General features: G+C 41.3%; 1 protein-coding gene across 1 annotated transcript in view; it reads left to right on the forward strand.

The window, feature by feature from the left end:
* The first annotated feature begins 1,065 nt into the window (after nucleotides 1-1,065).
* The window catches only part of PGM2 (phosphoglucomutase 2), a 30,681-nt gene continuing 16,855 nt past the window's right edge, over nucleotides 1,066-14,891 (forward strand). Inside the window, exons 1-6 of the mRNA XM_016140718.2 lie at nucleotides 1,066-1,217; nucleotides 5,376-5,543; nucleotides 9,826-9,932; nucleotides 13,017-13,101; nucleotides 14,360-14,443; nucleotides 14,574-14,767. Of these exons, the coding sequence (XP_015996204.2) occupies nucleotides 1,122-1,217; nucleotides 5,376-5,543; nucleotides 9,826-9,932; nucleotides 13,017-13,101; nucleotides 14,360-14,443; nucleotides 14,574-14,767 (734 nt within the window). The 5' untranslated portion in view covers nucleotides 1,066-1,121. The remainder of the gene's footprint in view (nucleotides 1,218-5,375; nucleotides 5,544-9,825; nucleotides 9,933-13,016; nucleotides 13,102-14,359; nucleotides 14,444-14,573; nucleotides 14,768-14,891) is intronic.

Here is a 14,891-nt window from a genome sequence, read left to right on the forward strand (position 1 = left end):
TGTGTGTTTTCATAGTCAACTTCTCTCTCCAATCCAGTTCTTGAAAACCACTGATCTGTTTTCTTTCCCTATATTGTTGCCTATTCTAGAATTTTGTATATACAGAATGATCTAGTATTTGGGGGGTGGGGGATGGGTGGAGGGAAGGGTCTGGCTTCTTTCCCTCAACATAACGGTATGTGAGGTTCATCCATGGTATTGTGTATAGTCGTTCATTTTCATTGCTGTATGAATATACCATAATTTGTATCATTGTATAAATACACAATTTATGTGTCCATTGTATTGTTGATGGACATTTGAGTTGTTTCTAATTTAGAGGATTATAAATAATGCTGCTGGACACATTCTGCATTTGTCTTTTCATGTTCACTGCATGCATCTCTTCATGGCTTGGTGTTTCCGGGATAATGATGAGGTACTGCTATATTAGTTTCCAGAAGTTTCATTTCGCCTTTCCCACTTAGATCTACGACTGACCTGAAATGCATATTTACATGCGATATGACCTTGGGGCTCAAGCTTCTTTTTTCTTTTTTCCACACGGGTACCATTAATTAAAAAAAGAAGAAGAAGAAGAAGAAAAGTCCTGTCGCCTTGCTCTGCAGTGCTTCCTCTGAGGTATAGAAACTGTCCTCACATGTGAGGTTTGTTTCTGAACTCTCCATTCCACTCCACTGCCTGTTTATCATAATGCTCCCGCTTTGTTCTTCTTCTTCAAGAGTTTTCTGGGTTATTCTTGACCCTCGGAATTTATACTTAATTTTTAGGCTCCTATCTGAGTTTACTTATCCTTGGATCCCAGCCCCCTGAGATGGTACCTGGCACTCAGGTAGGAATTCAGTGAATAGCTGTTGTATGAATGGGGGTGACCTGGGGACCTTTCAGGGATGATGGGAAAGACGCGGCGCCCTACTCCCCCGCGCCCTCCATGGTTCTGCCCCGCTGCCCCCAGAGACGCGCAGGTGAACTGCAAGGAGGCGTGCTCCGGCGCAGAGCGCGTCATCGTCCTCCCAGACCCACTGGTTCTGCGGCCGGTCTCCCCGCCCCGGTCCCCGCCTCTCCCCTGCCTGCCGGAAGGGCGCGATCACCTCCGCCCGAGCGTGGTGGCAGCCGTGGGGATGGCGGCGGCGGCGACTGCGACCAAGGGAGCCAGTGGCCCGGGCACGGACACCCGGCTGGACCAGGAGACGGCCCGGTGGCTACGGTGGGACAAGGTAAGGGGCGACAGGGTGCTGGGACCGCCCGGGCGAGGTGCGGGGTCCTCTGTCTAGCCCGGGCGGACGCCGGCGCCCGCCTTTCCTTCCTTCCCTCGGCTCGGGAAGACCGAGGAGGCGCTCGCAGCAGCTGCCAGGCTTCGTCGGGTCCGGCCAACGTTTGTCCGGGAAGGGTTGTCCCGAGAGAAAACCAGCCATCCCTCCTGCCAGGCTGTCAGTTCGGCATTGGGGGTGCGAGCCGGGTTGGCCCGAACGCGGCCGGGCGCAGGGGTCTTGTCTGTCTGCGGAGCGCAGGCGTCTGGGTCGCTCAGACCGCCAGCTCGTGCTCTGCTGTTGGGGGCGCATCCCCCGCCCACCCAGAATCGTTCCGTCCCGCCTATTCCTTTTCCTCCTGGGGACTTTGCAGAACACCCTTCCCATCCACATCTCCCAAGTGCTTGGTTGCAAGCACGGGTCCTCCTGGCGGGGCCCCGCCTGGCTCCTTCTCTTCTAACTTGTCTCTCGCTTCCCGCTTGTTCCTTCAGGCATGCTATTTGTTTTCCTGGAATGTTCTCTGCTCTCTTCTGCTGAACTTGCTTCTGATGCTGCTGCTTTCATGTTTTGGATCCCATGTTTTCATTTTGCACTTGACCCCTGCAAATCGTGTAGTGGAGCCTGACTACTTCACTAACGTCCATGGTTCATAAAGCCTGTCGCAGGGCCCACACATAGTAGATATAGATTTTTTCTGCTCTCTGAAAGTAGAGTATTCCTCTGAAACCTTCATAAGCTGAAACAAGTTACTCTTAATTTATATGGAAAATTTTTTTAGCATTCCCAGACCCCCCAAAATAACCTACTAAATCATGCCAAATACACATTAAACCTAAAATAACTCTAACATAAAATAAAAGCAGGAATGATGTGATAAATACACACCACACTTTCACTTTGTGTACCCAACAACTCACTCAAGCAATAGACTTTCCATCTTATCCTTAAGTAGATACTAACTAAAGGGGACCTCTTTACAGTTAGCAGAACCGATAGTAACTTTGTCAGTTTTAGAGATTCTTTCTGCATGTAGATAGGATGAATGGTGGACGTGGGCAAATTCAAAGCACATACAACGTCTCTGTGTCATTCTCCTTGGTCGAAATGTTTAATCACGTCAAGTTTGAAGCTAAGCCTAACACCCTATGAACTCTCTTAGGACACAGCTTGCTAAGGAATGAACAAAATAAACAGATGAAGCAATGATGCTCACAGACACTGTTCAAAGCTGTCGGGCTTCATGATGAGATGCTGAGCGGCCTCTCCCACTGCTGGAGTTGCTGCCATCTCTGTAAGGGCTGCTACCAAACAAACGCTAATCGCTATTTTCACTTTTTGCCTTTTTTTCATAAAAGTGAAAATCCTCCCCCATTTCTTTTCAGTTAGCAAAACCTGGTACTAATGTAGGTATTTCATAACACACACTTTGGAAAAGCGGGAAGTACCTGTACTTAAAATAGTTGTTGAGAAAATGAAGCTGATTGCACATCCTATCAGCAGGGCCGGCTCCCCCTCTTTGCCCTCTGGTCACTGTACATGGAATGCGCGTCCTGTTTTTCAATGCTATTGGCAACTCGGGGTGGTTTTTCTTTTCCTGGAAAGACAGCCTTGTAATTCTTTAGGGAAGGAAAGTGTTTCCATTTCTGATAACTTAGTAACTTGCAGTGTGTAGAAATTGTTTAGAGTCACAGCTGGTAATGCATTGTTCCATAAAACTTTCTCTTTGAAGAAATGAAAACCTGATTTCCACAAAATGTCGGATCTGTAGAGGAATAGTAGCTCCCTGGTTGGAGGTGAGGGAATGTTGTCCTTTTTATTTTTTGATCACTCCCACTTTTCTTGTTCTTTCCTCTCTCGATTTCTTCTTTGGTTTGAGACAGGCCACAGAGGGAACTTCCCACCAGCTAAAAGCACTGGAGCCCTTTGGACTGAGTCCCCCAAGGGTGAGGGGGCAAGGGACCTGGCAGGTGCCCTGTTCCCACTGGACCTTCATCCCTGTTCCTTTAGCTACTGTCAGCTTTGGTCACTCCCACAGCTGATTGTCACTTCTGCTGCTCTCTTGACTCTTCATTCTTATCTTTCTGCCTTCTTTAGTTTCTCTCAGGCTATTGGTTTTTTATAGATATCAAAGGCCAGGTAGGATTTTCCAAATCTACACTGAGGATCACCGCATATTGACTGTGACCTGAAAGTCTTCGCTTTCTTATTCACTCGGCAAATACTAATTGTTTTATATTCCAGACCTCAGCTCCTCCTTGGGGCTGCTGACGCTCTGATTGGTCAGATTGTGTTCTCTGATCAGTGATTTTAACCAAAAAGGTGGGCTTTTACTTGATTCTTCTTGAATCTGGAACGATCTGGAAATGTGGGCTTCATTCCAGAAAGCCAAAGTTTTATTGCAATAGCATTACAAAGTTTAATTTTGTGGTCACATCTTGCCCGCATGTTCATCTTGTGGGATGATTGATGACTGATAGAAATAAAGAACTTACTCTATTGTTCCTCTGAATTCTTAATTTAAAATGTCTAATATGGGATTAATTGTCATTTTTCTCCATTCTTAACATTTCCTGCAACTATTATACAAAGAAAATAGGGCAATGTAAAATTAATGTAAATGATTCATGTGAATTACTATTTGAAGCAGTTAGTGTAATAGAAAATGCTCTAAGTTAATGCTTATTATACATTTTAAGCAAGTCTTTTATTAATCTCTGAGGCTTTCCCATCTGTAAAAAGGGATTTTTGTTACTTGTCTGCCTCTTGCCGTCATTACAAGATTCAAATTTAACCAGGTTTGTGAAAGCATTGTACAAATTATAAAACATTACAAGTAAGGTTTTGATTTAAATTACATAACCTTATCACTCTCTGGGAAAATCTGAAGATATTAGGGAAGAAAATGAGCATTTTACTCATTCAAATGCCAGGCAGAGAAAGATGTTTTATATTAATTTAATGTAAACCACCTCAAAAATGACCTCGTAAGGAAGATCTAGACTGTTCTCCCAATTAAATAGAGTTGGTGATTGGTGGTGTGGCTGAGATTCCATTCTGGGTGTTAGACCCCAAAACCTATATGTTCATTTCCTTTCTCCAAAAGTGCTTGCCTTCGTAGGAAAGAATAGTGCTTACATTATAAAGGAAAAGACTGTTTCCTTCTACTCAGAGCACTTCTGACATCAACTGTGTGAGTTTTCCATACCAACTGTATGTCCTACAATTCAACTCAGTTCTGACGCAAACTCCAGGGAGTTATCGTACACCTTCCAGCTTCAGGGCTCCGTCCCACAATACTGCCCCCACTTTAGATGCCAGTAGAGTCTCGGGTTGTCACCTGTACTTCTGACCAACCAGTGATAAATCTGGGGTTACCATGACCACCTTCTTGGGTTTGATAAAATTTCCTAGAACAGCTCACAGAACTAAGGAGATCGCTTCACTTACTATTACCAGTTTTATTATAAAGAACACGACTCAGAAACAGCCAATGGAAGAGGTGCACAAGGCAAGGCATGTAGGAAGAGGTGCCGAACTTCCACGCCGTCTCCAGGTGCACCACGCTCCTAGCACCGCTGTGTGTTCACCAGCCCAGAAGCTTTCTGAACCCTGTTGCTTAGGGTTTTTACGGAGGTTCTATTACATAGGCATGATTAACTAAATCCTTGGCCGTTGATGACTGAACCTAATCTCCAGCCTAGCTCCCCTCCCTGGAGGTCCAGAGATGGGGCTGAAAGTTACAACCCTCCAATCATATGGTTGGCTCCCCTGGCAACTAGCTCCCATCCTCCAAGAGTCACCTCATTAGTGTAAACTCAGTATGGCTGTGAATGGGTGTTATCAAGAATAGCAAAAGATGCTTCTCACTTTAATCAGAAGTTCTAAGGGTTTTAGAAGTTCCGTGCCAGGAACCAGGGACTAAATATTTCTATTCTAAAACTATTCTAAACTATTCTAAAACTAAATATGTATTATTATATCACAGTATCACTCATTATAATTAAAAAGAAACTTTATGCTTCTAATGTCAAAAGCATCAAAATATTGTGTATCTTTTCATTTTTCAGATTTTTTATTCTGTTGTTCACATGGCTGTATCTGGTGTATGCATTTCTGTTTTTGCAGAATCCTTTAACTCTAGAGTCAGTGAAACAACTAATTGCAGGAAGTAATAAAGAAGAACTACAAAAATGTTTTGGGGCTCGAATGGCGTTTGGGACAGCTGGCCTCAGAGCTGCTATGGGAGCGGGAATTTCTCATATGAACGATTTGACCATCATCCAGACTACACAGGTACCACATTTGTATATGTCTTAGTTATTCTTAATATACTCATAGTGTTACAAGGTAAACTGCGGCATATTAAAAATTTTAGGAGTTTATTTGAGCAAGAATCTTCTCAAACTGGGCAGTGCCAAATGAAATGGTTGGGAGCACTCCACTGAAGGGAGCTAGGAAAAAGACTACAGAGGAGAGGCAGAAGCAGAACGAAGAAGTTATAGTTTGGCTATAGATCGAGTGGTTGCCTTATTGGGAACTGCCTACTTAGCCTTGGGTTTTGCTTTCTTAACCCTGAGTCTTTTACAAGCTCACTTAACAGGTTTCAGCTTGCTTACTTAGGCTGCTGAGGGCATGAAAAGACCTCAATCTGATGGCCTCCTTGTTTAATTAATTTAACCCCAGCCTCCTTTTGTGTTTGACAGGCCTAATTTGTTTTAAATATGGCCAGATCTTGCAGGTTTGCCTAGGCACGGAGAGTCACACTTTTGTTCCATAAAGCAAGGCTCGGACAGTTGGTTGAAGCCATAGTTGTTTCAAAACTCATACAGCCATTTACTCTTTCATTCATTTAACAGAGATTTATTGAGTACCTATGTGCCAAGCATTGGGTATATAATAATGACCAAAACAGAGAGATTTCCTGATGGAGCTTTCATTCCAGTGTGAATCTACCAAATAAGCTGACTGATTTTGTGATGGTCTTATAATTTTTGTTCTGGCTATACAGCTGCAAGAATTTAAAAAGTTTTTTCTAACTACTGGAGTAACCAAGAGCCAATTCGGTTTAGTTTTACTGTACAGTATAGGTGGAAATTATTGCTGAGTTCCCTTGCCTTCATTTATAGATTTTACTGTCAGAGTATAGACACAGCTTTCGGAATAGAGATGAAGCCTTTGCCACTGAGTATGGAGAGTTCCATTTACAATGGAAATGAAGAATAGATTATTCTGTTTTTTCAACTACTTGGACTCGTTATAAATGAAGGTCATTTTAATTCTAGAAAAGAAAAGGCTAGAAAAATTGACTAACAGCGATTACGTGTGCCTCACGTTCTAGCAAAGCCCTAAGAAGGCAGAAAAACCTTGCCTGAGGGTACAGAGTTGCCATGGGAACCACTGGCCACAAATACTTGTTGAGCAGTAGGGCTCCCTGACATCTTTGCGGGCGGGCTAGGAATGGAGTGAGCCTGGGAATCCTGTTCTACTGGAAGATAACATGGAATTGTGCTGCTGGCGAAGGTCACCCTCTGCTCCAGTTACTAGGGCTGTAGAACAAATCACCCAAAACACTGATGTTAAACAGTTAATTTTGCTCACAGATCTGTAATGTGAATGAAGCTCGGTGGGGACAGTTAATCTCAGTTACGCATGGCATCACCTGGGCAACTGGGAACCTCACTGAAAGCCCCCTCACTCATACATCTGCAGTTATTGCTGGCTTTGCCTGACATCTTAGCTGGGCCTGGACCACTACATGTGGCCTGGGATACAGCATGCAGAGAGAGAGAGTGTGTGTACCAGGTGGAGGCTGTATTGACTTTTATAATCTCGCCTGCAAAGTCAACCCAAATCTCTTATTTCCACCATATCCTATTTGTTAAAAGTTGAGTCAGTATTTAAGGAGATGGCATGTAGATAGCCACCTCTCAATGGAGGAATGTCAATGTCACATGAGAGGAGCGTGTGGGATGAGATATATTGGCTTGGCCATCTTTGGAAAATCCTGTTGGTCACTCCTCCAGTCAGGCCTAATTGTTAGGGAATTCTAAGAGATTGAGCCTATAGCTTTTCTCCTGTATTCATCTACATCTAGTTTCTAGGAATGATGAAATCTCTCCCTAGAAAGGTCTTAGGACTTACCTCATACCTCTCCCCACCAGGGAAATAGATCTCTTCCGGGAGTAGACCCTGTGATAGCTAAGAATCCTATGGAACTGAGATGAGTAGATCCCTTAAAGGTATCTGGTTCAATCCCTTGGGATAATTTCCCCTGTATTCCCCACCACTCCAAAGTGGTCATCCAGCCTAAGCTGAAACACTGAAACACTGTAACAACAGGAATCAAGGAGGCTAAGAGTTAAGGCAATGTGATGAGAGTAGCAGGTCCGTTTTTTAAAATCTTAGGAGTGGTTTCCAAACCAGAGGAAAGGGATTCCCAGGCCAAACCCCCTCAGGTTCCACTCCCAGCCGTGGCTAGCGTGATGGCAGAATGTGCTGGCTTTCACTGTGCCCTTGGCACCCTGCCCGCTAGTCTCCGAGGTGGACTGTCATCCTAATGATGCCCCCAAAAACCATCTGGCTGGGTTTAAGGAGCAGATATATGTGAGTCTAGAACACCCTGGTGGGAAACAGGGTAGAGACCAGCGGGAAACTTTTATATTGTTTCCCTCATCGATAGAGGTTATAATTTTCTCTTAGGTTACTTAACCAAGCCACGAGATGTCAGTGATGGGGAACCCATTGTCTTCTGAAATAGCCTGTCTATCTTTGGATTGTTCTCATTAAAAAATAGTTTCTGAAGGAAACTGGACTCTGGGTGGTAATCACACAATAGAATATATAGATGTCGAATTATAATGTACACCTGAAAATTACATAATTGTATTAACCAATCTTACCCCCAATAAACTTAAAAAAATAGTTTCATTATTTTGAGTCAAAATCTGTCTTTCTGTAGCTTTTACATATTGGTCATAGTTTGGCCTTCGAAGCCATACAAAATTTGTTTCTTGTGTCCTAAGACAACATTTCGATTCTGAAAAGCCATCTTCATCCCACACTGACTCTTCCCTGTAGAATAAGCATCACCCCTTCCCTTAGCCATTCTCTCAGGTCCTCAGCCTCAGCAATTTGGAGATGTGAGATTTCGGACTAAAAGCTGAATGCTTTTGGCCCCTTGAGCTTTACGGCCACAAGATAGGAGTCAACCGGGGAGAAAGAGACAGTTACAAGCACCTCTGGGGAACCCACAAAACTAATACACATGTGTCCTTATTTCCTCGTATCACTCAACCTCAGAAAATATGCCCAACGCAATGTTTTTGTTCAGGAAATACCGAAGGCATTCCAAACCGGCACTGCTCTGGCAACAGAGCTATGAAGTGTCCGGTTCCCCCGCTCCTCACCCCCCACCCCACCCCACCAGAATGAGTTATAATTATTTTTTACAAGACTTCCTTCAATCAAAAGTTAAGAGAGTAATGCGAACATTATTATTACCCAATCGACCTTTATTCTCTTTGCTCTGTAATAAAGCCTATTTTATCTAGTAATCTAAACCTATCGAATTCAAAGTTTGATAGGTTTAACATGTTCTAATGTGTTCTAATCTTCCCTATTTTGGATTTTTGCAATGTTATTGCATACACTGAGATACAGGGCTTATGTATTCCATCATTTCTAGGCAAATGGTAATAACCCAAACTCCGTGCAATTTTTTGTTCATGTAATTGTCTACGTCGTATAATTGGACTGCTGTGGCCTCCTTGAGACCTCTGCCTGCTGGAAACAATATCACAAATAAACAGAACACCTTTAGACCAGTTAAGTGTCAGTATCTCATCAAACATATTAAGTTTCTTTGACCTACTGACAGTACGGAGCAGGGAGAAATATCTGAAAAAAACCCATGTCCTCAGGCATTTCAGAACTAATATAAAAGAAGGAGTATAGGCTTAGGAAAATGATAAAAATAATGCTCCTAACAGCAAACACATAGTGCTTCCTTGGTGTTAGATTCTCAGCACTTGGTGTATTTTAACTCATATAACAGCCCTTTGAGGTAGGTACTATTGTTATTTCTGTTTTACAGAAGAGGAAACTGAGGCACCAAGGGGTTAAGGAACTTGATATTTGCTTATAAGTGGCAGAGTAGAGTCCAAACCCATAAACCCACTGTGTGCTTTTAACCCAGCACTGAACCACCTCCAACCAGACCCAGGGAGCAATTCCAGGCTCTGCTACTCGTGTATCTAGGCAAGTCCCTGAGCCTCTCCGAGCCTCAGTTTTCCCTATAAAATGAAATTTCTTGCCAAAGTTGATCCAGGGGTAGCGATAATAGTTAAGTGTCAGACACAGTACCTGATACATATAGGCAGACAATAATTAAAGTGTTACTCTTCTGTTGTTCGATTTGTTTGGTTACTGAGGGATTTCTCCCGTCTCTGCTACAGTGTTCTCTTGTAGAAGCAAAGAAAATTTGACCTATTTTTGGCATACATATATACATATATATATGTATATATATGATGTGGTAAAACACATATATTCTTTTAATCTATGGGCTATTTTTTAGGGATTTTGCCGATACCTGGAAAAACAATTCAGTGACCTGAAGCAAAGAGGTGTCGTGATCAGCTTTGATGCTCGAGCTCACCCAGCAAGTGGAGGCAGCAGCAGAAGGTATTTAAAGATGTTTACAAAATGATATCTTTGTAGTGTATGTTGTGACTTTATTTTTAATCACCATTTCAATAGCTTGCTTTTAAACAGCATTTGTCAGCTACATTGCTTAACTGTAAAAATGATGGGTAAATTCTGTTTGCAACTTTTAAGAATTCTGATTTTACATTCGGGTTAAGAAAATAAAATCATTTCGACAATTTAGAATTTAATACCTATCTAAACGAAAAAAAAAAATTAAGAGGCAATATTATTTTTCCCTCTCACTTTCTTCCTTTTATGTCATTTTCTTTCTCCCACTACTAAGCCTCATGAGCTCCTTTCCATTCTCGAATGCCCATTTTCAGCTGTGTTCTTGTAACATTCCCAAACCAATGTGACTCTTACGAAGCTGTAGGCAGATGATGATGGTAACGGTGGTGGGGATGGTGCTGGTGCTGGTGGTGATGACGATGACAGGATAGCAATCCTTTGAGTGCTGAATGTGAGCTAGGCGCTGCTCGTTTAATCTTCACAGCAACCTGTACGGTATGTACTTTTATTTCTTTGCTCAAAGATCATAAAGCAAAGAAGGAGCCACAATTTAAGCATAAAGAGGCTGGTACCAGGGATGGCAATCTTTTTCTCTAAAGGACAAATAGTAAACATCCTACACATTGTGGGTCATACGATCTCTGTCGCAATGACTAGTTCTGCCATGTACCACAAAAACAGCCATAGACAATACATAACTGAATGGTCATGACAGTGTTTCAATAAAACTTTATTTACAAAATGGACTGTAGTTTGCTTACCCCTGCTCTTAATCATGTAATGTGACCCTGTTTTTTTTTTACTTGAATACTTCCCTTACTATTATGAATTTTTTATCATTCCAGAGTATAAGTATTAGTAGTTTCTCAGACCAGAATACGAATATTTAATATTATTGAAATTCTCATTAACTTTACAGTGCTGATGAGTTCATAGATCTTAATTTTTGCCTTTCGAGAGCTTCTAATCTAAGAGAAAAAAGATGAATGGGAACAAATGTGTGGCTGTGAGGAGGGGAACATGGCCAGAGCAAAAGACTAGATGACATCAGTCCCCAGATTGAACTCAGGATGACCCAAGATTTTTGGTCTTTAGCTAAAGGGTCAAAAATGTGATTTTTTAAAAAATAATGCAAGAATGGAGCTGTAGCTCTCAGGGACAGATGCGCATGAAGTACATTCACAAGAGTGATGTCGTACGAACCAGAATATCAGTTTGTCAGTTTTCAGTTATTGAACTTCAGTTAGCCAGAGCATGTACAGTGCATATATATGACTAGCTGCTTGTTTAGCATCTCAAATTACTTCATTTTAGGCTGCTTCTGGTTCACACATCCTTCAAATATGTTAACATAGTCAGTTAAGGTACAGATATTTCTTGCTCTGGCCTTAAAGCCATATTATTTCCAATAAGTAACTGATGGTACTAATTCTACTTAAGTTTATGGTTCAAGTCTCAGTTAGACAGGATGGGTACGAGTGGAGGTCAGGCCCGCTCACTTGCAACATGCAAGCATTTAGAGACTGTAAACTAAATATTAAGCCAGTACATGGTAAAACATTCATAATGAATCAATGGAATATTCTTAGTGTTGGATACTATTGCAGTCTCAGAATTTTACCTAAGGGAATGTTTATGTGTTCTTTAATCTTCTGATTGTAAATATCTAGTGGGGAATATAAGCATATACAGAGAACACATTGAATCTTTTTTTATGTGCACATTTGTAACTTAGTTCATGTATATCATGTATATAATAATCATATATATGTTGAGTGTCTCCTTTACCAGCTATAAGAAAGCTCCTTCGAGGTCAGCCTGACACACGATTAATGTTTCCTGTGAGTGAAAGTGACTTCCATGCCATTCACTCTAGTAAATGCAATTTAGGTTTAATTCAGATTTTTATTAAACATATATGTATATATTTTTCCTGAATTTTGTTATTTTTATGACTTCTCCTATGTAGAGGCAATTTTTTTTTTCCTTCAAAATCATTCTCGTATTGCTATTGATCCTAAGGATTTTCAGTTGTTAAAGGGCAGAGTTTCCTCTTTGTGCCCCAGGCAGCTCCTGGAATAATGTTTGATGAAGCTAGTGCTCAAGAAATATTTGGGGAGAGAATGAATGATCTGATTGTTTAATCCTGTAGTGGTATAATTTGTTCAATGGAAGAAAATTGTTCATTCATTGTGGTAAAGTATTTTACTCCAAGCATGAAGAAAGACTTGATGCTGTGTTCTGAGTCCTATCCTAAGCCATTTGCTGAGAAGTTGAGAAAAATGTGAAAGTGTCAAAGATTTAGGTTTGCTTTAAGGGCTGGATGGAACCAAGGTATATATATATATATATGTCATATACACGTATGTCACATACATACTTATGACATACACACATACCTACATGAAAATGCGAGTATGCCTTGTATATGCCAATAAATGCAATATGGAATTAAATGGTAGCGTGCATAATCTATCCTGGATTGTGATAACTTTAGACTGGGGTTTCTCAGTTCCTGCACTATTGATATGTGACTTCATACTGGGCTGGATAATTCTTTGTTATGGGGGACTGTCCTGTGCATTGTAAGGTGATTTATAAGCATCCTTGGTTTCCACCCACTAGCCGCCAGTAGCACCATACCCCTAACGCCAGTGACAACCAAAAATGTCTCCAGACATTTCAGACGCCACTGGGGGCGGGGGCGGGATCACTCTTGGCCAAGACCCACTGAGATAGAGAGTTGAAAGACTGGGTGCAAGCCTGGCTCAGCTGCTAAGTGGCCCTTGGACATACAGGACAAGTTGTCTGGCGTTTTTTTTTGGCTTTAGTCTCCTTTCTGGAAAAAAAGGGGTGGAACGAGATGATGCCTGAGGTTCTTCCAGCTTCAGTGTTCTACGCCGGGGGAAAAACAGTAAATGTTTTCCTTGATCTGGCTTCTATACTCAACCTAAAAAAGTGGTCAGGCATTAATTTCCTTCTTTACTGTCTGTCACCCATGGCCCTGACAACGTTCCTCTTCTTTCTCCACCTGTCCCACTGCCTGTCCAGATTCGCCCGACTTGCTGCGACTACATTTATCACTCAGGGAATTCCTGTGTATCTGTTTTCCGACATAACCCCAACCCCTTTTGTGGTAAGTAGCTGTTTTCTTTTCTAATTTCCTATCATGGAATCAGGGATGGGGCATGGCTGAATTGTACAGGCCTTACTGCTGTTGGAATTCAGGTATTTGAATGACAGAAAAGCTCCCGGGCATTTATTGGGCATCCTCTCTTCTCTCCAGAAATGTTTCTTCCACATCTGAGTAATATTTCTCTGGTATTCAACTTTTCATTTATCAGAATCGATTTATTTTTAAGTGCAATTTTCCTTTTGCTTATATTCAAAGGCTGTTTTAACTAATTAGCAAAATGTATTTTGTTTGTTTGATGTTTCATTTGGTTTATAGTTTTTTTCCCCTCAGCTATCACAATTGGAAAACTTTTTGTGTCTACACCATGCCTTAATCATGAATACTTTTGACAAAGTGGTACACCAGCTTTTTCTACAAACGCATCAATCTAAATATTCATGGCCAATTCAGAAAACATACTTGGCATGTTTTAGTAAGATTTTTATCAAATCCTTAATGTAGCTGAATCTAGAGAAAAAGACAACAGAGACTGTGGCAGATGTTGTTTTTAACTAGATAAAACTTCTAAGAGCCGAGCCAGATGCTCAGACTGCATGTTTTTAGAAGTTAAGCCAAAAACATAATTTGCATGCAGTTACATCATGTTGAGATGAGCATGCATAAATGCAGAAGTAAGTTCTACTGGTTTTGTGTTTTCTGTCTCCAGTGCACCGACAGGTAGATGTAGCACGTCCTAGAGTGTAAATAACTCGGTGGACGGTCAATGTCACCTCCAAATTTGGTTCAAGTTTCATTGTTTGACGGAAAAATTACAATGTTACTTTTATATCACACATGAATTAAATGAGTGTCTCATGATCATTTTGCACACTGTGGAGTGGTTCTCCCCTTTTCCTTGTTCCAGGACACATGAGGGATGTGAGATAATGCCTGAGAGGACAAATGACCTTGTCGGGTCATCATGGGAGGCTGGAGGGCGAGACATGAATAGAATCTGGAGCTGCCTGTGTATGATCAATCTCATATGCAGCCATATATATCTAAATACTATATATATATGTACACACTATATATATATACACACATATATATATACTATACACACATATGTATGTATACATATATATACGCATGTATATATATAAAAGGGAACAAGTTGTTAAAAGGGAACAAGTTGGTACAATAAACAATATATGATGGACATTTTAAGTATACCTAATTTTTTGTTTAACACTCTTCTTGTTTCCTACTATTACAGCCCTATACAGTATCACATTTGAAACTTTGTGCTGGAATCATGATAACCGCCTCTCACAATCCAAAGCAGGACAATGGTTATAAGGTATTTTTACTCTTCCTCCCGCATGTTTGTCCTTCTGTATGAACCCTAAACCTTTACAGTTTGGGAGCTCAGGAAATGGGTGCTTTTCCATTAACCCTACACTGTCTGGATATGTTTCTGCATTCTCTAGGTCTATTGGGATAATGGAGCTCAGATCACCTCTCCTCATGATAAAGGGATTTCTCAAGCTATCGAAGAAAATCTAGAGCCATGGCCACAAGCTTGGGATGATTCTTTAATTAATAGCAGTGCACTTCTTCATGACCCAAGTGCTTCCATAAATAAGGACTACTTTGAAGACCTTAAAAAATACTGTTTTCACAGGTAAATGGATTGTAAACTCACCTGAAATGAGTTAAGTTCATGTGATTTATCCAAATTCTATCAGTTTTAATTTGTTTTTTATCGGTACATATACTATAGCTGCATCTGATTTTTAGAGACTGTA

This window comes from Rousettus aegyptiacus, unplaced genomic scaffold, assembly GCF_014176215.1.
Source record: "Rousettus aegyptiacus isolate mRouAeg1 unplaced genomic scaffold, mRouAeg1.p scaffold_m13_p_10, whole genome shotgun sequence".
Lineage (NCBI taxonomy): Eukaryota > Metazoa > Chordata > Mammalia > Chiroptera > Pteropodidae > Rousettus > Rousettus aegyptiacus.